Raw genomic sequence first — 25,019 nt, forward strand, 5'->3', positions numbered from 1 at the left:
TCATAGCAGCAGTAGCAATAGTATGAACATAGTAACTCTTAAAACAAGCCAACTGGATTGCTTCACCATGGAAAAAGTGAGACAGGTATGAAATTATGCCTTTAACATCAGCAGCAGAGCCAGGATTAGGATTACTAGAATTACTCCCATAAGGAAAATCATTTCTGATCTCCTTTACTTTAGCCACTTGGTATTTTGCTGTCTTCTGAAAATACAATCCAGCCCCACAACAATAAGAAACAATAAGAAACATTAAGTCCTAGCATATTTTTGAAGTAAATAAGTGTGGCTAAAGACCATTTCTTTTCAATGCTTGTAAGTAATTTCCTTCTAAAGGTATGAGAAGTAAAATTCCTGACGTACAAGAAGAGATAGGATATGCACCCATGTTCTACGTATCTTTTTAGTTAAAGCAGTAGGAACTGGCAGATAAGTTATAGGGGCTAAAACAACCCCTCTAGGACTATCTTTGCTGGCCTGGCAAAGGGCAGTGTAGGAGTCAGTCAGTCATTCATTTAGGCTACTTGGCATTAAAGCAAATGTCATGTATTGCCGTTGACATCTCCTGTATTTTAATAGAGCATTTCAAATAATTTGTTTGTAGATTTACTTTTAAGATAAATGTTTTAAGATCTCCATTTTTTTTTTTTTTTTTTTTTTTGCATTTTCTTTAGAGAGAGGCCTAATTTCTTGCCTGTTTTATAAAGGTCTCACCTCTTTCTTCTGCTCTGTTTAACACATAAAAGCTTTAATACCTTGAACTTATCGCGAGATACAAAATACAAGAATTGTCTACATACAAAACCTTAATCGGTCAGGAAGTTGGTAAATTATGTCTTCATGCCATCCATACTGAGCGTCCATTACTCCTGGACATAGCACATTAACTGACTCATTAGCTATTTCAAACCATATGGACTTAGGTTTTGGGTGGGCTGCTCTGATAATATCCTGAGGTGAGCTTCCTAATTATTGTAATTATGTGATCTCAATCATGGGGCCAGTCACACAAAATAGTGTCAAGAGTCTTTAAAATGGGAGTCGGTGCACCCAGACAGTGACTGAGTTGAGCAACATGCCCCCTAGATGTTGGAGATCCCCTGATACCGCAGAAAGTAATTACTCTAAAAGTTCTAAGAAATAGGAAGCAAGAACAATAACAATTGAATTAGCACAGGTACACAGAAATCTGTGCTGATGCACAAACAAGTGGATTTCTCTGTAGTAATTGGGAAAAGTGATTTCTTGTTTACGGTTTTAATACAGAGATGTTACATCTCTACTGTAAATTTAGGCATGATACATTAAACAACAAAGGCATCTGGATTGGAGGGGGACAATTAACAGTGGAAATACTAAAATGGCAGTGTTAAGTACCACAGAAGTGTCACAGTGCAACAGTGAGAGAAGTTAGAAATTGCTCACCTAACTCAACAAATCTAAGATTTGTGTATGTGAGGCTGCAAGATCCTGTGTAACTGAAGTTATAATATTAAAGTTTAGATATGAGAAAATAATGCTAAAACATAGGTATACTTTAAAACAAAGATAGAAACAGACAGTCTTCAAACATGGATAAAAAGTTTGTTGTACAGTTAAATGCCTGAAGAAAGCTCTGGCTCTCTGATAATTTCAGTGCATTTTTAACACTTATATTAACAGCACAATGCTTTTTATCAACTTCTGAAACTTTGTCAAGAGAGTTAGGAGTAGAGCAATGCTTCAGAGACAAAGAGCAGGATAAAACTTGTGGCTTAACCAGGCAGGTGCTGAGCACCACACAACTGTTTGCTCGCTCCCCTCTTCTCAGTGGGATGGGGGAGATAATTGGGGTTGGGGGGGAGTAGAATTTGTGAATGGATTGAGATAAAACTATGTTCTAAGATAGAGGAAAAGATAATAACTATAATAAATATACATAAATATATGCATGTAACAAGTGATGCACGAGGAATTGCTCACCACCCCTGACCCATGCCCAGGTAGTCCTAATTCTGTTCCCTCCCAGCTCCTTGGGCCCTTTGCTGCAAATAGCCTTTGCTCTGTACAGTGCTATTTAGCAGAAACTATAAACATTAATATGTTATCAACTTTCTTCTCCTACAACCAAAACATAGCATCCTACCAGACACTCTGAAGAAAATAATCCAATTCTAGATGAAACTAAGACAAAACTCAAGTTTGTACCTTCCACTTTCCAGAGCAGCTCCTAGGCACCAACAAATTCAAGAAGCCAGATCCTTAATAGCACAGTGCATCCGAATATACAGCTAGATAGTGAAGCCAGGTACTCAAGAGTTAATTAGGGAACTAACCTTGTTTCACAAACTGAAAGGACTTCTGCTGGTAACTAGATGCCTACAGTCAAATTACGGATGAGCCATCTTAGGCAACATAGCACCACTGTTTTCTTTTTCAAGAGAACAGTGGTAATCATAGCTGCATTGATTCTGCAGAGAAGCTAGGATTTGCTCATATTTCACATAGCAAGAGAGATATTGCAAGAAATACAAATTCAAAAAAAAAAGCCTGTCAATATTGGAGCCATTTATACCAACGTGCAAATAGCCTGTTGCACCAATTGTAAAACACTGCTCAGAGTTTGCACACACCAAGCTGCATAAAGGATTGATTCCTAATGAGAAGGCCCCGTGGCTCTCAGCTGTTGGCAGTAATGTGCCACTAATAAGTAAAATAACAATAATTTGATTTTCAGTGCCTACGTCTTGAGTCTCAGAAGCTGACATCTTTAGGGAGCATGTGTTCATTAGAACAATAGTATAATAAGCACTATTTGCAGTAGTAAAATACTCACTAGGAGGAAAAGGTGTGCTTATCCCTTACCCTTAACGCAGACTACATACATCACTACATCTCGATCAGTAAGTCTTATAGTTCTCCTTTCACCCAGCTAAAAAAATTAAAAAAAACAATAACCCAGAAAACTACTCAGTGGAAAAAAACCTGTTTCTGTCTAGGCATAAGGTATGCAACTAAGGTCATGCTCAGTTGTGTGCTGGCAGGATTTGTATATTTTTATTCTTATTAGCGTACGTATTTTTCTCCTGTAAGGATTCCTGAACTTAGCAGTAATGTTGGCTGTCTTACCTTGAAGGGAAATAGCTTCCATCATAATCGGTGTTTCTGCAAGAAATAAAAGAACAAAAAATGAATGATCAAAAACAAAAACAAAAAAAATGACAAACCACCACACCAGAGAAAACACAAATAAATAAATATTTTAGGCATTTATATCCTCTTCCATCACAGTTCTCAAACTGCTAATTTGAAGCTACTGTGAAAGGGAAATTGAGGCTTTAACCTGACTAACGAGCTCATGTTTCTTGAGAGGCTTGCTGGCTGATAATAAGTGAGGTTTTCTCAGTCCTTCCCACAAAACACAGCAATGCTCTATTTTTAGGGTGAAGATGACCTACTGTTTCTTCCTAATCTGCTCTTTTTTTTTCCTCAAGTAAATTTAGTGAAGTTTGTTGCTTTTTAATTGGTTATATACATATGCTTATTTCTGGAGCAGGCAATTTACCGGCAAAATTGGTGTCGGCTTTTTTTATTTTCTATTTGCTGTGGTTCTTTATTAATAAGCACCTTGATTTAGATAACAAACACTCCTCAGAAGTAGCTTGAGCTACTCAAGAACTTTTTGCAGTAAATCCTTATGATAACCGTAATTTCTATTGTATTTCCATGCATTTATTTCTGAAGGTTTTTAACTCTCCAAACGATGATGAAAGCTGAAATGTTTAAGTCTTGTGTGTTTTTGTTCTGTTTTGTTTTTTTAGCCTTATCTAGGCTGAATAAGCCCAACTCCTTCAACCTTTCTTCATAGGAGAGGTGCTGTAAACCTTTGATCGCTTTATGGCCCTCCTCTGGACCTGCTCTGACAGCTCCACATCCTTCTTGTGCTGGGGGATGTAGTACTGCAGATGGACCCCACAAGGGCAGAGTTGATGCAAAAACAAATGCTTCTTGTTTCTGGGATCTCTCTCCTCTGACTTGTAGAGAATATACTTTATTCATACCATGTTGAATTTTACAGCTTGTAAAACAATCAGTAAAGACGGGAAAGATTTCAGATAGTCTTGCCTCTGGATGAAAACCTAGATGGTTGTCAACCTAGAACTTCTTTTTAGTGCAAGACAACTTTTTTACAGCTGTGTGGGGTCTAAGTCTACCACCTATGCTGCATTTCTGCTGCATGAGTCACTTGGTTGTTACATATATAATCTAAGTCTTCAAAAACATTAATGTGGTACACGCTACCAGCAATGAAAAAAGCCCTTTTTGCTGTAAGGTCCTTACTATGTTTATTTTAAAAGTCCTTACTTTTATCTTCTCCTCTACTGATGCTGATTGATGCTGATGCATGCTTTGCAGTCATGATCTGTTACTTGCGAAGTGTAGACACAGAAGACGATCTGGATTTTGCTTATTCTCTTGGAATCATCCCCCCGCCCCAGCAGGGCCTTGATCTGTTGGTAAAACGCTTTAGCAATTGCATGGAGATTGTGAAGGTCCATCCAGGGAGAAGAGCAGCTGAACAGCAGCAGTGAAGTGATTAGTGCCCTTTTTTTTTCTAAAACAGTCTGAAGATGAGATCTAAGGTATGCCTGGGCGTATAGATTAGTGATAAAATGCAAAGACTGAGATTGGATGTCAGGGGGAAGTTTGCTATGAGAGCGGTGAGGTGCTGGAACAGCTGCCCAGAGAGGCTGTGGATGCCCCGTCCCCATCCCTGGAGGTGTTCAAGGCCAGGTTGGATGGCGCCCTGAGCAGGTATGAAATGTGGAGGTTGGTGGCCCTGCATGTCGCAGGGGGTTGGAGCTTCGTGATCCTTGAGCTCCCTTCCAACCCCCGCCATTCTGCGGTTCTGTGGCTCTGTGGGAGCGGCACGACGCGCGCTGAGCGCAGAGCCCAGGGCGGGAACGGCGGCCATAGGGCGGGAACGGCGGGAAGAGAAGCAGCGGGCGGGCAGAGCGCGCGGCCCGGCCGTGGTTGTCCCGCCCCGTCCCCGCCCCGGGGTTTCCCCCAGGAAAGCGGTGTGCCGCCTGAGAGAGGCCTGCGGGAAGTTCCTTGTCGGGAAGTTGGTGAGCGGAGGGGGGGGAGGCCGCGGGCGCTCAGGGGGCTGGGGGGTGTCGGCGGCGAGGACGTTGGCGGCCCGCTGAGGGTGGGTGTGCGGCCGGCGGGGCTCGGAGCCTCCCCGACGGCCGCGGAGTGCTGGGCGCCTTCCTCGGGCCCGGCCGGCAAAGGATCTCGCTTTTTTCGGAGGAAAGTCAACTTTTTTTTTCTTTCCTTTCATCCCCTCAGGGTGCGATGCCGCCCAAGGAGCGCGGCAGGGGCAAGCTGCCTGTTCCTCTGCCGAGAGACATGATCCTGAAGGACACCGAGGGAAAAACGTGGAGGCTGGGCAATCAGATCGGCCAGGGCGGGTTTGGCCTGATCTACTTAGGTAAAATGCGGTGTATTGAGGTAAAACCCACAGTAATGATAAGGGCGACGTGTGAGTTTCGTCTTGATGTTCTCACATGAATCAGAGGCATAAACCGCAGGAGGTGTAATTGCCAGTCTTCATTTGTTTCTGTATTTATTCTGTACTTATTATGTTTCTGTACTTTCTTCAGAAGAAACTTTCACTTGGTGTGAGTGTGGCAAGGAATGAGTCGTTGTGAGGCACTTTGTAAAGCATTCTGAGTCACTGCGCATATGCAGGCAGCTATTGCTGATCTGTAGGAAAGAACAAATCCCGTTTTCAAAGGCTGCATTATAAGTTTTGTTTTTTTCTTCTTCTTTCTACTGCATGTGTGCAGTTCCGGTCACTCATCTTCTGAAGTAAAGCAAAAGATGCTTTTTTTTTTGTTTCTTTCTTTAGTAAAGCAAAAGATGTTCTGCACAGAGGCTCTTCTTCACCTCTGTGAAACCACACTGAGTCTAGCAGTGCCCTGCAGACCCAAAAGGAGTTGTCCATCAGTGTCAGACTGTAGGATCAGGCACCTACTGCATAAAGAGGTGGATTTTCTTTATAAGGACTAGTGTGTTTCCTCTTGTTGTGTTTGCAGTCATAAATGAGGAACTTGCATGTCACTATTCTTTCAGTAGCAGACTTACTATGATTTTTGTTGTGACTGGTTAACTCATTGTGCTTGTCTGTTTCCAACTGTTTGGGAACACTTGCTCCAAACTGCTCTTCCTTTCCTTCTTTTCTTTTTTTCCTCCTCTTGTTCTTTTTTTTTTTCTCCTCTTGTCTGTTATGGCTAATCTCAGCAGAATGTCAACTAAAGGCCCATCTTTTGTTCCATGATGTGATGATTCCATATGTGGTCAGGTGTTGTTTGCCTGTAGTTATACTTCCAGCTAGTAATGTGTGGCTGTAAATTGAAGGGGAGTGGACAGTTTTTCTTGCACATCTGGACTTCAGGTTTGTGTGGAAATTTATTTATTTTTATATTTATTTGTTTATTGGAGAGAGGATGGGACTGAAGCCATGTATAGGCACTGAGATTTCAGTGTAAATAAAAAAAAAATTAAGAAAAAAGGAAAAAAGCCACTGCTTCCGCTTTCCAACAAAGTAAACACAGTCACTGGAAAAACTTTGATAAAATTAGAAAATTAAGGCTGTGTTTGTTCAGCGGTGGTTTGTTGTAACAATTATATGAGTAACTGGCAATAGCTGCTGGCCGTGGCCTACATCTGCCCTATATTTAAGGGTTTTTTTGTTTTTTGTTTTTTTTTCTTTTTTTGGACTAGTTTTGGTGTGCTCTGCTGCGCAGAATTTCCTAAGTTTGTGATTTGAGGAAGAAACTGTTGTGAATCCTTATGTTCGTGTTAAGAGTTTGAGTATATCTGATGGGCTTCTATAGTTTCATTTCTTCTGGAATTGATGCAGTTCACATGTACCTAATGGCTCTGCAAACTGAACCAGTGGGGACGATAAGAGTTTCAGCTATCTGCAGTTAGAGGAGTCAAAGGCCAGCATGCTAAGAATATTTACATTCTTTTTCTTCTGATGTGTATGATAGCTTTTTATGACCTTCTTTATACTGCTGGTTGTTCACATTTGAGAGTTGCTGTACCTAGAGAAAATATGAAAAATGTTACCATAAGAAAACAGAGCTTGGTGGGAGCTAAGAAGTAAAATTACGTTACTTCTGGATGTTGCCATTCAAGGATGAATCGTGGGAGAGGGTACAGGGATGTCAAGTGGGGGTCAGGATCCAAAGGAATGGCAGACAGAAGCTTTTAGAAGGCTCTCACAGAGGAGGGTCTGCAGATGCAGTGCAGAAAGTAAGGCTGTAGCTGTGGGTGTAATTCAGGCCAGACAGAAAACGTTCCTGAGTCAAAATGTAGCTGCCATTTACAGTCAAATTGCAGGGGACCTTGTGTGTGGTATAGCACATGGAATTCAGTTGGTATCTTATAGATTTTATCAGTTATTTGCCTGATTGTTCAGACTGCTGAGATGATTTCATGTCTTGTGGTGTTGCAGTTTGAGTCCCACTGGACTGGAACAGGAAGCAGTCAGTGGATTTGCTGAGGATGAGAATACAGCCTGGAACCCTTGGTATTGCAATTAGATGTCTTGTCATAAGTGACACCATAGCTGAAGAATTACAGCTGTCACTTGTAATGGTGTTTGTGTTTGTTTAATTTTTTCTTTTAGGATGACAGTGAATGTTACATGTAGGACTGAACTGAAGGCTTTGTTCCCCTTATACCTTATCTTACAATTAAAAGAGGTAATGGGCAAAATGTATCCTCGTATTGACACTGAGTGAAACTTTCTTGTTTGTCCACATCCTTATCTTAGATGCATGTTCATATTTAGTAACGTGTACCATATCCCTACGGAAGAGAGTCTGAATGGCAAGGAGAGTGATGATGATACACAGATTCTTGGTGCTGAGCCAACTTCTTTCTCTGTGCTTTTCAGCCTAGTTTCTAATATGTATGCAGCAAAATGTGAGAGTGGCCACTAAAATTTCAGTGAGAAGCTAATGCAGAAAGAACTGTGGAGAGGTGGGTAAGACAGGAAAGTGGAGACGGATTCGATTCCCTGCCAGATATGAGCAGCACGGCCCTTTTATAAAAGTAAAGGTTAACTTTTCTGGCTGTATCTTCTAACAAGTATTTTTACTGTAGTGGTGTAAAGATTTTGATGTGCGTTGTTATAGCTTAATTTGCCATTAAGGGTACTCCATACTCCATTAATCTACACCAATGTACTTGAGATATTTTACACGATCTCTGCAAAACGTGTTTACTGGAGATGCATTCCTTGGAAGGTTCACTGAATCAAAGCTGCTGAAAGCCATTCACTAACCTGGAGCCCTACAATGCTGGGAGTCTCTTTAGGAGCAGGGCTTCTAATTATGTCGGTGACAGTTACCAGTAGCTACAAGTTTTGTTCTGCATTGTGAACATTTTCACTGTTTTTTCTAGTTGCTCTTTCCTGTCTGTGCGCCATCTTGTCTGTTTCTCTGTTGACTTGTTCCTTCCCTTGGATTTCTTTTGCATTTTTATTTTAACCAGGATAAATAGGAGGAGGCTGGCAAATACTGATTCCTCCTAATGCTCCCAAGGAGCTGCCTTTCCTCTGCTGCCAGAAGCACTAGGAACTGTCTAGAGATATTCTTTCAAACATTGCTTTTGTCCCAGCAAAAGCAGTATGGATCATACACTGGACCTACCTATGCTCTGACATGCTGGTTTTTGTTCCTGGTGCTGATTTGCCATCCGATACCTCAGACAGAACCATTACCCCTTTGATAAGGCAGGAACAGAATGGAGAGTAACCAGGGGAGGACATGACATATTGTTGGTCTCACAAATAGGTTGTAGCCCTGTGGAGCACCATGGCAGAACATACAAAAATGAAGCTAGAGTTGAGGAGGGTGCTACTGAGAGCCTTGCATCCTCTCATTTATCTTACTGATTGCAGTCAGTAATTAACAGCGGTCTTTATATAAATCATTCTGTAGTCCTGCTGCAAGGACTCTATTAATGCACAATTTGGATGGAAAATTTGAATTCAGAAAGGTCACACAGTGTTTTGCTAAGACTCCATTGTTGCAGTAAAACCTGGTGTACACAGCATTACCTGCTTTCAGACTTCTTTCTGACAAAAGCAGGTAGTTCTTAATACATGTACTTATATTTTGTTAGATTGTGTATTTTACTTGCTATGTGGTAAATGTGATCTAACTGTATTATAGCTGTATATTGCAATAGAACTTTATAAATGATAGGTAAAAAAGTTTTGAAACCATTTTTCATGACTGGCTTTGTAGCAGGTGTTTGTATATTGCTGTTTGACTGCTATATTTGCAGGTGTTGTTAGGATATAAGAAGCTCAGGAAAGTGATAATGCAGCAGTCAGTGATGCTCTTGTCCTCCTTGGAGATCTGTCACTTGCCTAGCTATTTTTTCTTCTCCATTTTTTTCTTCTTTTTTCTCTCCATTTTCCAAGAGGAGGCAAAAAAAAAAACCTAACCAACCAACCAAAAAAACCTGCCTGTGTACTAAACAGTGGTTGAACGGATGAATGTAATTTAGTACCAATGTCAGAGAGAGCTGTAGTCAATGTGGCCTCTTCTGACTTTGAGTTTGGACCATGGTTTGCTCTGCTGTTGACACTTTGAGACCTGGTGTTCTGAGAAATAGACTGAATGGGCTGAAATAAAGGTTTCTTCTATTTCAGAAAAAGAAATTTCCATGGCTAATTTGTACACCCTTGCTAGGGGGTATAATGTGCCAGGGACCAGAAGCATTGATTGCCATTATCCATATTCTATCGCGTTCTTAGTGTTCATTCCTTGGCTTGAGTTAGGAAGCAGACTTCAGTGATTGGTTCTAGAGAGATGAGGTACATAATTGCTTAAATTAACTTCTCCAAAATTATTTACTGTACTGCAGCAAATAAATTAACAATGCAGTAGCAATAATATCTAACTGTATGTTCAGGATTATCTTTTTTCAATTCAATGGAAAGAAGAATATTAATAGCAAAAAAAGCTGTAATTAAAAGCACTAGCAGGCGACTGACTAGGGATGGATCTTTCTCAAACTTCAGGTGTGAAAGTGCTTTTCAGCAAAGCACTCGTTGTACCTGCAGGTGTGAACCTTAGTGTTAAAAAGTCATTGCCAGATAAATGCCACCTCAGGAAAGTATTGTTGTCTAGTCAGTAATATTATCTTTATGCAATCTACTTGCTGTATGTACATTGATAGCTTTTCGCCCTGTAGGCAAGTTAGAACATACAGTTGGCTTCTTTCTGTTACTTAGCAGTTACCTAGAGCTGGTACTTGTTACAAGCTCAGATTGCTCCATCTGTTAGAGGAAATTTTCTTGCTTCTCCAAGTTCTTGCTGGTGCTGCAAGAGCTCACTACTATTGCTTTAATGTTCTGACACTTTTGTTTCCTTGTTTGTCCATATGCATGGCGATTTGGGAGCTGTTGTTTTGCTCTTTATTTGTCCACTTTGCAGGAGTTCTGATCAGAGACCAAGACCCTGACATGCTAAGTAAAACTAAAAGAGAAGAAGGCAGGTTTATTAATATTTCTTTTCCCAGTGAAGGAGGTATTTCGGAATAGGATTATATGTAAAAAGGAAAAACTGTGGTTGAAACATGTGGCACTTGTTGCCTTATGGAGGGCACTCTCTACAGCTGTTGTTGGCACCTGTAACCTACTGAAACTGGCATCATACCTTCTTAGTGGGCTCTACATCAAAATGGCAGATGGGCTAGAGCAGAATCTTGCCAGAAAACAGTTTGTGCACCACGTTTAGAATATTAGAGGCCTGAGCTCCTGTTTGAGAGTGCTGTAAGAGCAGACCATGTGTAGCTTTTCTGCCTAGGGTTAAAGGATGTATCATGCCTCTTCCAGCTCAGAGTAATTAACTTTGAAAGGCAAACGGGAGCTTCTGTTGCTGTGGAATGCAAAACTTTAGCTTTGGTGAATCACAAAGGTTTCACAGAGAGGTGTGTAAGCAATACAGTGAAATTTCCTGCCAGCACTGAGTGTCCTTCACTTGGAGGCATTCACAGGTGTCAGCAAAACGCTCTGACAGTTAAGCACAATTTTCTTTCAGAAAGCAGTTTACTTGTGTCCTGTGGAAGATGATTTCACAGGCCAGGCAGATGGACGTGTATGTGTAATTCATGTAATAAAGCTACATTTGTAAGTCTACCTAGAAGAGGAATGTAGGAAAAAATATTCATAAACATTGCTTGGAAAAGAGGAAGTGATGGTGCATCATCAGACACTTAAAGCACCGAATGTTTCAGTTCCTGGGGAAACACTGAATGGAAGGAAGTGCTGGGGAGGGAGGCTAAGAAGCCATGTTTTTTGCTTGCCTTTAAATATTTGCATTAATATTCTCCATATGTAGGATATATGTGTAATTGTGTACTAAACAGCAGATGCTATTTCTTGTTTATTTGTTTACATTCTGGTTTTAGTAACTGTAAAGCAGCAACTTGGATTATTCTCAGTTGTTAGATGCTCTGAGCGATGCATTTGTCAGCCATTGGATTTAACAGCTGTTGGCTGACCTCAGCAGGGTCAGAGTTTTTTCAGGTTTTTTTATTGGTAGCTTGTAACATCGGGTTGTGGTATTTCTGATTAGGTACCCACTGAAACAAAGCAAAAGCATAATGCTACCAACCCAAGAACTTCTGATATACTTTTTTCACGTTGCCAAAACAAATATATCCTCAAAATATGCAGCAGTGGCAAAGACACCAGCTGTGGACAGGAGCAGGGATATTTTGCTAACTACCAAATCAGTGCTGTTTTCTTTTCCACCGTGTAAACTTTGTCAATAAAACTGGTTCTGTGAGAGCTATTGAAAATATTTCACCGTATTCCACATGTGACTGCCACAAATTAACTGCTAAATCTGTAACAAGCACATTTGAACTGGCAAGTAGAATTGACACCTTTCTTTGTCTGACTGCATGCAATTGTGCTTGTGGTTGTAGGAAAGCACAGTTTCTGTTCTAACAGCTCTTTCTGTTATCATGCCGTATTAACATTTATAAAGCTACGTTGGTTGAGGTTGTGGCACTCAGCAACAAATTGGATGAAATCTGTGATTCAGGTGGATGATAAGACTAAAACTGCTGTGCCTAGATGAAATTAGGAAATTCTGGACAACATGAGGTAAGTTATTTGCGGTGTTCTGTAGGCACTATAGTCACAAGTAATGACCAACACTGTGTATCCCACCACACTGCTTTGTTTCAGTATTTCTGTACTTTGCAGTGGCATGAGAGCTGTGATTGTAAAATGAAGGAGAGGAAAGAAAAATCGAGCTGTGCCCTTTGCAAATGTTTTGTGGGACTCTTCTTGGCTTGAGGTGGAAACAGCAGCAGCCCCTGCACGGATTCATCTTGTACCAGTGTTCCCAGTTAACAGTGGTTTAGTGCACAGTGGTTTTAATTGTGTGCATACATGAACACTCTTCCCCCCCGACGTAAGGAAACTGCATCTGTATTTCATATGAGCAGCACAGTGTAAAGTGGGAACTCTCACATTTGTTGTGCTATTTTAAGATACCCTTTGCAAACATAATCTCACCATATAGTGCTTCTGGTACTCTGTGTGTACTTATACACCATCAGAGACCTCCTGCATATCAGCACTGCCCTCCTGCAGGGTCTCTGCTTACTGTCCTGCAGTCTAGCATTTAACTGATTGTAATATTATAAATAGCCATGTGCTACCACACAGAACGAGGCTAGCACATGGCTAATTACGAGTATACAGTAATTAACTATGAGCTAAACTCGCAGGAGAGTCTGTGGTGGTGGTCTATGAGGTATGTAATCAGACTGTTTGTTAAACCTTGGGAGCCTTTCCAGTCTGTTAAGTAACTATACATAGTAATGAGACCATTTTTTAAAAACCATTTATGTATATTTATGGACAAAAAATAGTCTGTTTTATTTCTGCGCCATGGGTAAATGCTGCTGCCTGATATTTGAATAGTTAATTAAAATATACAATAAAAGGTACTTAGGCAACTTCTAGCTATCTGTAAGTATGTGATTATCTGAGCTTTATGTGCATAAGAGGTGTAGGATATTATCCGTTCTGTATGTTCTGCCTTATTTCATGTACGTGAGGTAAGGATGATCATTCAGTTTTTCCTTTTGTATATTTGAAAGTCATTTTCTAGAGCATCTGTTTCTCTGTCTTCTTGAGCTTTGTCTAAAAGTCTCTTCTTTTTCACATTGTGACAGATTGCAGTTAGGTTTGGTTTTATTTTTCTTCAGGATATGCATTCAGCATTACTCCAAAAAGCATCCGCACAGTTACAATGTGAGAACCATGAGGGTTAGGCCCTTTTGCTGGGCTATCTCCTGTTAATTGCTCTTCTTCGTTACCCTGACAGCTGTTACTGTCTGTTCCAGATTACATGAATGAGGCCTCTCTTTATAAAATGTCAAGATGTCTACAGGGAAGTTAGATCAGTCTTTGAAATACATTTGTTACTCCTCTGTACCTATCAAGCCTCAGTTAAGTAATTTGGTATTGAAATAATTTTTTTTATACACAGGTTGTTTTCTGATCTGTGTCAGTAAGAGAGTGCATCTAATTCTGCTTGAGTAGTGTGACATTACTGAATACAATGAGAACACATGGGATGTGTTCTTTTAAGCTAGTATCTTCAGCCGTTAGCACCTAGCCCACGTGTGACAAAGAAAGATAAAAGCCTCAGCACCTGTGCCTTAATTCCCAGTTTAGTACAAGAAAATGGTAAGAACAGAGTTTACCGAAATTTCCTTGCTGTTGCTAAGAATAGTTTTGAATTGTGTACTGAACAGGACTGGTACCCACCCGAGTCCATGGATAGTTCATGCATTCCAGGGCTACTGTTTTGGAATACGTTCATTTTATCTTCATGTGCCGTTAACAGAAACATTCACGGCGAGGTGGTCAAGCTGACAACAGCGTGAAGGACAGCTGTGGGGGTTGGGGTGCAATGCTGCCACGTTGAACCCAGAGCCTGAGTAAAGTTGAAGGAAGGTGATGACATCTGAAGAAATCTGTATTTTCTGACCCTAAAAAAATATAAGCTTGGCTGGTTTGATCAAGTTTACTTATTTTTATTATTTTTATTGTGTGGATAAAAGTGGTCTATTTTTGGTGTGTGCTGACAGTTGAAGTGTTTCTCACCTGGACTGTTGTTGGTATTTGATCATTGCAAGAAGTTTGAAAGGAACACTTATTTCCTAGGAACTGTATTCTTTCTACTTTTTTTTTTTTTTTTTTTTTTTTTTTCCAATGATGATTCTAAAAGATGATTTAGTCTCATTAAATTTTAATCCCAGTATAGCTCTCTGTAGCTTCAGTACTATCAGAGAGAGCTGATAGTTCTCTCAGGGTCAGAATTAAATAGAATCACATTGTCTGTGCAGAAAGGTTCTGTCTCCTGGGCTGTAATTGGCACATGTGGTCAATTATTGTTTTGAAATTTCTGATTGTACTGAGGCACAATCCCTCATCTCCACTTTTAGACAGGTGATGGCTGTGCTATCGCTAACTTAGGCCAGTGTCTAAATAATGTCAGAATAGAAATCGAGGTTCTGAGGCCGGAGTAATTTGGGTTAGAGGAAAGCCGACAATCTTGTCTAGAGGCATAATGTAGGTCATAACTTCTGAGTGGTGTCTTTGTCACGACAGTGGATTGACAGGAACCAAATACAGAGGTTATCCAATTGACTGGTAGTCTGTTATAATGGAATACCTCATTGTGGTGAAAACGTGCAGTGGGGACGTCCTGCTTACTCCTTAGTTAGCACTGAAGGAGGCAGCTCTGAAAACGTGGGTTAAAATTGCTTCTATGCTTGTTGATTAAACTTTTACACTACTTTGTTGATTTGTTGTTTATTTTTAAATTTGCAAATCTTTGACCTTTAAAAGTAGGAATTCAGATAGAATGTTGGATACCTTTGTCATGTGTTTTTCTGATCACCTTAGTTAATCTTAGCTTGCTCTTTGCCGCTTTATTTCACGCAGCTTGATCCTTTCTTTCTCATTTTGCAGCTTCCCCTCATATTCATGTTCCAGTAGAAGATGATGCAACGCATGTAATTAAAGTGGTAATATTTAGATCTCATTTCTAAGTTGTTAACTTGTATGCAGAGCTTTCTCTTAATTATCTATCCTTATTGTCAGCATTCAGTGCATGTTGCATGCTTGTGGTGATGTTTTTTAGTTTTATATGTCGTTGTTTGTTTGGTTTTTTTTTTTAACATCTTGATGTACTTTCCCTGCTAAAGGATGTACTTGGTGTTCCCACAACACATGGTATTTCCTTGGCTTGATTCTTTCTTGATTGCTGCCCTGAATAGTTAGGTAAGGAAAATCAAGCTATGAATTAAAACGTGTCCGATCGATAGGATTTCTTAAAATAATATCTTAATTCCTGAAAGAATCTGTGTTGTGTGAAAGTGCATTGCCAAATAACTACTTATTAAGCCTGCATGTCAGATAGCATGCTATGTGGGAGGTGGAAAAAGTGATTTTAAATCTCTGAATTTCTCTAGGACCTTTGATTACAATCTGGTGTCTTTCTGAGGTATTTTATTATACTGTTTATTATTATGGTGTTTTATTATACTGTTTATTTCTAAATAGGAGTATCTTGAAAATGGCCCCTTATTTTCTGAACTGAAATTTTACCAACGGGCTGCAAAACAAGAGCAAAGTAAGTAATAGTTCAACAAATTAAGAAAACGACAAGCATTGAATTCTGATTCAGTTGAAGAATAATTTTGTTTTCATTTGTCTGATAAGAACTGATGCTTTGGAGCATGACAGTCAATTCACTTCACATACACTGAACTGATTTTGCCTGCTGCAGTGATAATTTTATTTTGCTGTAAGTTTCTTTATTTCAGTGTTATCTTTGTTCTTTCTGATTTGAAGAGAAAACAGAAGTATGACAAATATGTTAGAAAGTGCACAACAGTGTATGGCCCCAGGGAGCTGTCAGCCTTAGAACAGCAGTACTTCACTGACCCATTTGCAGCTGTAATTCTGCTAGTTACTATTCCCATGTACAAAGTTAGGAACTTGTGTAATCATCACAGGCTTTAGTAGAAATCAAGGCACTTGATTCCACAGACACTTTGGCATGGGATGTATTTGTGGGAACTGTCCTAAAGACTTCCGATGAGTGAAACCACTGATAGGCATAAGCACTTGTTAAAGCACTGCATGAAGTGAAGTAGTGCTTCCAAAAGACTTCGACTGCTACTGGTCATTGTTTGTCTGCCTTTGAAGGGAACAAATTACCATGTTGCTACAAAAACAAATACTTCCTGTCTTGGAGAATGCAGAGAATTTCAGGATAAAGCTGTGATCTCTTGTTTGCTACAGTAACTGCAAAATAAGTCATACTTGTTTCATTGTTTATTCTCAGTTTTGGCTCCATAGCCAAAAAAGAAATGAAACTCTGAATATTCTCTAGTTACCTTTAACCCAATTTTATATTTTCTTTATTTCTATTTCAGTAAGAAAATGGATGAATCTCAAAAAAATAAGATGCTTAGGAATCCCAGTGTTTTGGGGATCAGGCTTGGCTGAGCACAAGGGAAAAAGGTAATAAGATGAATTGAAATTGAGCCTGAAATTGACTGAAGATCACTTTTCAACAAAGTGGAGCTGTCACAGATGCGCCGTCTTGTCTCTAAGGTATTCTCCCTTTTGTGGATTTCTGCACAGCTATAGATTCATGGTCATGGAGAGACTGGGGGAAGACCTTCAAAGAATCTTTCAAGACTGTGGAAGCAGATTTAAGAAGGAGACTGTTCTGCAACTTGGGGCACGAATGGTATGTATACAGGGAAGGGAAATTACTGTGCCTCAAATTGCTGAATCCAACTAATAAAATCATCTTCCTGAAATGATGAAGTTAATGTAGGTAGCTGTTGAGTTTAGAAATTAAATGTATGTAAGTGGTGTGCATTTCCTTAATTTTTTCATTCTTTTAAAAATACAGTTAGCATGGAGTGTAAGATCTGGGGATTGAATGTTGGGAATCTCAAACCAAACCTTTTCTAATAGGTGAAAACAGACCATATGCTTCAAAAAGTGTGTCTAGACTGAGCTGTGTAAGCCCATTCTCGTGCTTTAACATGTATTGATTTTTTTTTTTTCTTTCAGAGTTTGAAGGGTTTTGTATTAGACATCCGTATTTGTCAATGTTCACAATTGCATGCCTGAATGCAAAAATTTGTGTTTGCTGAACTGCACGACTCCACTGGTAGTACAGGCAGGATAAGGCTGGTGTGCAAACACCAGTTCCAAAGACCAGTTCAAAACTGGTATGTTCTAACAGAACGTTGTTTATGTGCTCTTTTGTGCTTTAACTTGTTAATGACTGCTATTACTGCATGGAAGTGCACAGCAAGTGGAGCAGAGGCAATGGTTGTAACTTGAAAGAAGAGGAATTCTAATTGAATCTTAAGGAAAAGTTTTTGCAGAAAGAATAGCATTGCTCTAGAGCATGTATCCCAGAGGTTGGACAACACCCATCATGGGAGACTTCTAAAACTTGACGGTACAACCTGGCCTAACTTACATTGCCACTGCTTGAAGCAGGGCTTTAGACTGGACGCCTGCAAAGTTTACTTCTAACCTAAAATAAAAATTACATGAGGTGAAGGGCTCTTATAGTCGTATCATTGACAAACTTTGAACACTCTTTGGCTATTTTTACACTCCTTAACAGCCAAGATTGCCCTCTTATGATTTGCCAAGTGCATGTGCACATGTTTTTTAAGTATCAGTTAGAGCTGTTGCATCTCAGTAAAGAGCTGAAGAAAGATGACAGTGAGGAGGGGATGGTGATTTGAGATGCAAGCCATGTAATAATTGTCATAATCAAACATATTACAAACTTTCAGGTCTGACTGTGTGCTCTCCTGATGTTCTTCCAGAGTTTATTAAGTGCTTTTTCTTTTTGCTTTGTGACCTGGTATTCTCATGGCAGTTACACAGGGATACTCATGGCAAGGTAGGACCTTTGGACCCTGTGGACACAGTGAGCAGTCCTCTAACTAAAAATGGTCACCTCAGTCTGTGTAGCCCTTGGCTTCACTGTTTATGTGTGACATATTTGCTGGTAGAGTTGAGGGTGGAGTGGAGATGATGCTTTCTTTTTTGTTTTAAATCCCTTCATAGCTGGATACTTTGGAATATATACATGAAAATGAGTATGTTCACGCTGACATTAAAGCAGCAAATCTGCTGTTGGGCTACACCAATTCACGTGAGGTAAGAATGTTTACTTATCTACACTGTTATACTGAAGTTTAAGTGTTCAGTAGCTTGCTAAGTATATTCTTTGTTAACAGCCCACGTATTAGGAGAAGTTGGGGCATGAATATTCACATCCTCTCATGACAAATCCAGCAGTGACTCTAGAGCTTTAGGTTTGAGAAAGAGAGCAGTGAGTTTTGCTCAGATTCTTGGTGCTCTGCTGGCTGGGATAGTGGTAAGGGGCAGGTAAATTGATCAACTGAGTAAGTTAGAGGAGCTGACTGTGGTTCTAGGTTATGCTGGTTTAAGTGTAGTAGTAGGATTTAAGGATATGGCCCAACTCGTGGGATGTTCTAGCTTTCTAGTATTCTTGTGAATGGCCATTCTATGCCTCTGAATCTTGTTCCACTTGTAGTGGATATGGCAGGTGGGTAGGGTTAAAGTCTCTAAATAAGTCTGTAATACCCTCAAGTTAGCCTTGACATTGAAGTGTTTTGATAAAACATTGTGAAACAAAACTTTTGATCCTGTCACATTCTTTATGATCTTACCATGTCTTTTTTTCTTAATACAATTAGAGTATTCTTTTTGTACTGAACATGGGGAAAACAATCTCTAACTTCACTGAAGTATAGTTAACTGTAAGCAATAGTTGTTCTTTTTTTTTTTCTTTCCCTAACGCAGTGATGAAGAAACAGATATTGTGAAACAGCTCATTGCCATTAAAGGTTGAGCCATTAAATTGTATCTGCTTTCTTACAAATTTCAAGTTAAATGATAGATTCAAAATTATCTTTTCAGCTTTCTAGAATACATAGTATAAGAAGTATGAAGACTTATGAAGCAGCCACGTTTTTAGGCACTGGTAGCAGCCAGTGCATAATCTCAGTTTATGACATTTACCAGCCTGCTGAATCTGGGAAGAAGGCTATTTAGAAACAGAACGATCTGCTACCCAATTCCATTAACATAACTCAAATGACTTTTTTTTGTCCTGACTGTTGTGTATTTTTATGACAACAAAATGCTGCTGTTTTTCACATTGAAATCATTTTGGAAGTGTCCGTTGACAGTAATCGTAAAATTTTAAGGCGTGTGGCTGACTGTGATCTGGTGCTGTTGACTTAGAAGATCACCCCACAATAAAGCTTTATTTTTCAGGTTGTCTGCATGAAGATTATGTTACTAGTATTTAGTTTTTGTGAGTAGTGCGTTCACTGACGGATTGAAAATAATTTTGAGTGAAAAGATAGTTTACTAAATACAGAAAATAGATATTTCAGCTGAAGTAGCTCCTAGCTCAAAGTGTACAGTGTAAGCTGCTGCAAAGATATCGTTTCAGATTTTGTTTTGGTAAAATGTGTTTTCCACTGGAATGATTCTGCAAAACAAATAAATCACAAAGTTAGGAGGAAAGGATTTCTAATACTTGTTTGCCTTGGTAAGATGTGAATTGTGTTTCTATTTGCTTCAGAAAACTCAGAGCTGTTCAGATACTGCTAAATAAGAGTGAGGTTAAACTTAAACTCCCTAGTCAAAGGTCCCCACAGTTCTGCAAGTGCCATGGGCCTACAGGTTTCACTGAAACCATGATAACTGCTCCATGCTGGACTTGGAATCACATTAACAGAGCCTGAAATTGTAACGTGGATGTGTGTGTACATGTGGTGATCATTAGAGATGTATTTTAAGGTAACATTTACTATATTTAACTTACACAGGGCACTTGTCTCAATTAAGGCAGATTTTGGTCAAACAAAACCAGATTTCCCAGATGTGCTTGCCTGTATCTTAAAACGTGTATGCTCTGTGGCTTGTTGGAATAATCTTAGCAACGTTACAGCTGAAGTTTTAGCATTAGAAGATGTCATGAAATTCAGTGCACCTTCCCCTGAGACTGGTTATTTTGCTGTGCTGTCTGCCTTCTGTACTTCATTAGTTTTTCTTGGCACTCTACATGTAGGCAGGCTCAGTACTGGACAGTATCTTCACGCAGACTTGAGCATTCAGAATGATGCATGTATACTTGCACACATGATATTGCATTTGTTACCTCTTGGCCATGTTCACATACCTATAATTCAGATGTAATTTCAGTATGAAAGTTGCTTCTTCCAGTGTTCAGATGTCCTGTTCCTATTGTGAGGTTCATGATGTTTGGACAATCTTTACAACACGCTGCTGGGCTGATGAATATCTTATGGTTTTATTGCAGCAGTATTTTGCAAGCTCTGTGAGGCCCCACCACTGACTCAGTGTGACAGCAGTGTGGAATAATCTGTCCCGTGTCCTCCAGATGGTTGTCAGAGATGCTGTATTTTAATTTGGCGATCTTGCATCAACCTTACACACTTCAGTTCCTCAAACACTTTTATTACCACAGAATGTCTGTGGAGTGTGTTTTGCTCTATCTGCTTCCTCTGTTAAAGTGGTGGGTGGCTAGATTGCCTTGTTGTGTTTATTAAAGCAATGGAATTGAGAGTTAGAGTGGTCAAGATAGTTTCACATTTAGGGAACAGGAGCATCTAGCCAATGGCAGAATCAAACTCAGGAGCAGATAAGCTGGGAGAGCTCTGGCTCCAGGGAGTAGCATGACAAAGCTGACTGACTTCACAGTTTATGTGGTGAGTTTTTGCTATGTATTCTATGTTAGAGAGTTATTACTCCCTAGGATTTAGGATTTTAATAGAAAAGAAAATTGAAGTGTAATTTTAATTATAGAAGCTCTAGTTTTTAACTGGGATCCATAAATCTTTATATAGAAATACTTTTCAGATTTTTTTTATATTGTTTTGGTGAAGAGGCAGATCTCTACGCAAAAAAAGCATATGTATATTTATACTGAGCTTTGCATTGTTTGTTATTTTGTGGTTGTTGATGTGTACTGTTGTGTCCAAAGTTGCCACTGATGTCCTGCAGTTCCAGAAAAGATCATTTCTCTGTGTTGAACTTTCTGCTCGTATGCTGTCTCGTCTATAAATTAACCTAGTAGGCTTACACTGCTGCCAATAAATATCAGTCCCTTCTTGAAATAACGTGAAATCTATACTGCTATCCTTTACCTTCCGTGGCAAGACAGAGAAACAAATAAAGTAAAGGTCCTGTCACTCTATGACCTCCAAATGATGTTTAGGTATGGTTAGAAGATCAGAAATCAACTGACCTCAAAGAGCAGCTAGCTGCAGATCTATTCAGTAAAAGGGAGCGAGGCCATTCAGTGAGTTACAGGTCAAAAGATCAATTCTCTAGTCAATATGTTTCTGAACATGGACCCAGCACGATGACTGACAGAACAGCAGTGATGTACTGAGGGAAGTACACAGCCCATGAATCAGAGAGGCCTGAAAGCAAACTTGAAGTGATCAGACCTGTAAATTAGACAAGTGAAGCACTGTCTCAGTATTGTGGGGAGTGTCACAATTGTCTTGAAGGGTAGTAACTGTATGATAAAACAGTAAGTGTTACTGATGTAGACCCTAGAAGAGGAATTTGAATCCACTGAACTCATTTAAACAGTAATGCTGTTAAAAGAGAGAAATGGGTGCCAGAGAAAAGCTCAACAGTGGAGTTTGTATGAGTGAAATGAGGTTTGGTGGACTCTCTCTTCAAAAGGTTTCTTGTAGCATTTTTTTTTCCATGCAGTGTATGGGCAGACATGCTGCACTGTTGCAGACTCTCAAGGCTGTACCAGAAGCCACGTGTTTGGATTTTTAAGCTGCAGGCTTTAAAATTGGATTTGCATCTATTTTGACTTAGGTTTTAAGTTTTTCGTAGGCATCATAGTTAAAGAATAAAATTTGGACATGAATCATCAATGGTCTGAATTGAAAATGAAAAAGGAGAATGAAGAAGCATTTGAGAATATTAACTTTAAGACCAGCTTTCAGTAGAAAAGTACAAAGATGTAAAGCGCGTGCATTGGTCATATGGGAAAACATGCATGAAAATGATTCCAGCTTTAAGCTGTTTTTCACTGTGTGATGAATCACTGACTTCTGCACTGCAGACCTGCTTGACAGATTTGCTTAAGAGCAGGTGAATGGAGAAAAATGAAATTCTTCTCTGTTCTCCTTCGTGTGTTTTAGGAAGGATACGGCACACAGAGATGTCATACAGAAAATGTCTTTAACACATGGATGCTGGCTAAGATGCATGCTCACATTGGTTCAATTTACTTTTGTAGTTATGGCCAATGTCTTGGACTTCAGTTGATTCCAGCACTAGGATTTGTTCCTGTTCCTCCTCTTGGCTATAAAAACCAAACAAAAGCAAACAAAGCAAGAAAGAACAAAAGCACACTATTACAGAAGAAAAGGAGAGCAAAGAAGCTAGACTAGGACCCCAGAAATGGCTTAAGATTTGGCCTGCAAATCTCATTGAATGTCATTGATTCTTTCTGTAGCCGAATGAGTCTGCAAAGGGGGCTGGTTTCTTCAGTAGTGTTTGAGAAGTGAAGTAAAAGCAAGGATTGGTTTAAGCACAATGTCAGCATTGTGATGAGCTTGATGCTCTCTGAGTGTGAGATATATTTCAAACATATTTAGAAAGGTAGGGGAACTGTTGACACTTATTCTCAGTGTTCAGAAGGAATGTATACAGTCAAGTAGCGTTTTATCGTACAGTTGTTTATGCTTTAGCTTCTACAAAACTTGTGATATAACTGTTCTTTTCTTTGGGTTTTCTACTTTGGTGTTATTTCCCTCTAATAGACTCAGTCCTCTTAGTCTACTTGATGCTTGCCTTTTTCTTCCTTGTGTATAAAGCTTGTAATAAATGCAGTTCCAGCCAATATGTTCTTTCATCTTTACCTGCGACAGTTTGGCAAAATTCAGGCATTTAATAAAGCATTAAAACTTTGCGATGCAGCATTTCATTTATGTTTTAACAATAGTGTTACTACTTTGCCAATACGGTTACTCCTAATTTCTTAAGTGTACATTTCTCTAGCATCCCATCTTGTCCTTCATTTTTTTTCTGGCGCCTCATTCCATTCTGTATATATGAGCAATGAGCCTGTCTCTCACTGCAAACTGTCCTCTTCATGTGGATGAGCCTTTTAGATGCTGAATGTAGAAATTTGATGCTGAAACATGTTGGAAGTGTCCTGAAATCCCTCCTGCAGATGATTTCTTTCCCTCTCTTCTTTATTTATTCCTCTTTTTGCCTTTATTGGCTTTTGTTTTGTAAAAGATGCTGTTTCTGTACTAATCACTGTACTTAAAACTTATCCCAAGATGGGCTCTGGTCCCAAGATCTATTTTAGCCTGTCTTTTCTAGTATACTGTCCAAAGGAAGCTGACAGCTCTATTTCCATTGGCAACCTGCCTCATATTAGTAGATGTTTGCTTAATTATTTATAGTGCCTCACATAAACTTAGTGGAACCACTGAAAATGAATTGGAAAGGGAAAATCTCTATGTTGTGATCTGTTCAGTGATGAAGTTCCTGTTCTATGTGCTTCAGGAGAGAGAATATACCCGAGGAATCCAAGGTGTCACACTTACAGCTTCCCCAGCCAGTGCAGCTATATGATATAACATGTACAAGTTGTAAGAATTTTATGCTTAGTAGCTATTTAGCACTTTACATTTTAATTACAATTTTAAAAACAAACAAACAAGAACCCCGAGAAGAATCAGCGGGGTTAAAATAAGTGTGGGGGAAGGAGGAATATATAGCATAATGCAGCTAAACCAGCTGTTGTAGGCTTACAGCACTTGCACCTTCATCATCCTTGATATTTCTTGCTTGCAGTGCCTTACATATCTTATTCTGCACGTTTTCTTATTCTTTTTTTGCTTGCTGTCCCTGTAGTTTGCAGATTAAATATGTTTGATTTTTGGAAAACATGCTAACACTGACTTAATATTTCTCAATATTCTGTAACACTCATCTTCCTTTCCCCCTTCCTGTACTCTTTTTAAAATAATAAAACAAAGCAAATAAACCCCTACGAATTACTTAGCTATCCTTACCCACCATGTTCTGAGCAAAGTTAGAAGGGTGTGCAGTGGTACATTATCAAAAAGTGAAAAGCAGCTATAAAGAACTATATATCTTTTTAATGATGAAGGGGCTGTAATGAGAATTGATGAAATGAAATTAATGGTAATTTAAAATAATGTAGACATTCTAATAATAGTTGTGACAAGGTTGTAACAGTGCCTTGCTGGTGCTAAGGGGACTCAGTTTGCAGGTGGCCGAAAGGCTTTCTGTTGAGAAGCTGCCATCAGCTCTGTGATTATGGAAAAGATGTGGTGTGAGAGCTGTAGAAGTGGTAAATGGCTCTGCCAGAAGAAATGGGCTGAGCAGTGACAGATGTGGCCAACTTTGGAGCTAAGTGGTGTGCTCACAACCATTGCATCTGAGTGGCCTTAAGAAGTCGTTGCTTCTGGGTTTCATTTCTTCTGGGTTTCTGTGTGTTGCCTCCTTCAGTCAAGTTAGGGTAACCTAAAGCTACTCCTTAGTTGTTGGTTTGTTTTTTTTCTGCTGTAACTTTAAAATTGTTTTACTGATAGTAATACTGATGGTATTTTAAGCAACTTAAAATGTTGCAAGCAATACTTAATACTAGATCAGAGAATATGTAGTTATTGTGGATGAGAGGCAGCAACTTCTTTACAGAGTTCAAGTTTGACTGGTAAGAACTGGTGGCTGCCCTTACGGATGTCCTGCTGTTAAGATATCTGAAAGTCCAAGGCTGGGCTGCCATCTTCAAAAGGTCTAGCAT

The 25,019-nt window shown here is 39.4% G+C and overlaps 1 protein-coding gene across 6 annotated transcripts in view; it reads left to right on the forward strand.

Moving 5' to 3' along the window:
- The first annotated feature begins 5,034 nt into the window (after positions 1-5,034).
- Positions 5,035-25,019, forward strand: part of VRK2 (VRK serine/threonine kinase 2) — a 44,509-nt gene continuing 24,524 nt past the window's right edge. For 3 of the 6 annotated variants that reach the window (XM_042827149.1, XM_042827178.1, XM_042827168.1), the window contains exons 1-7: positions 5,035-5,105; positions 5,326-5,467; positions 15,068-15,123; positions 15,662-15,731; positions 16,540-16,627; positions 16,751-16,859; positions 18,212-18,304. In XM_042827149.1, the coding sequence (XP_042683083.1) occupies positions 5,332-5,467; positions 15,068-15,123; positions 15,662-15,731; positions 16,540-16,627; positions 16,751-16,859; positions 18,212-18,304 (552 nt within the window). In that variant the 5' untranslated portion in view covers positions 5,035-5,105; positions 5,326-5,331. Of the gene's footprint in view, positions 5,106-5,325; positions 5,468-7,731; positions 7,752-15,067; positions 15,124-15,169; positions 15,380-15,661; positions 15,732-16,539; positions 16,628-16,750; positions 16,860-18,211; positions 18,305-25,019 lie in introns of those variants that run through there. The other 3 variants (XM_042827159.1, XM_042827198.1, XM_042827189.1) reach the window with 3 other exon arrangements.

Source organism: Centrocercus urophasianus, unplaced genomic scaffold, assembly GCF_019232065.1.
Source record: "Centrocercus urophasianus isolate 14NV4802_14NV808 unplaced genomic scaffold, USGS_Curo_1.0 seq_10, whole genome shotgun sequence".
Classification (NCBI taxonomy): Eukaryota; Metazoa; Chordata; class Aves; order Galliformes; family Phasianidae; genus Centrocercus; species Centrocercus urophasianus.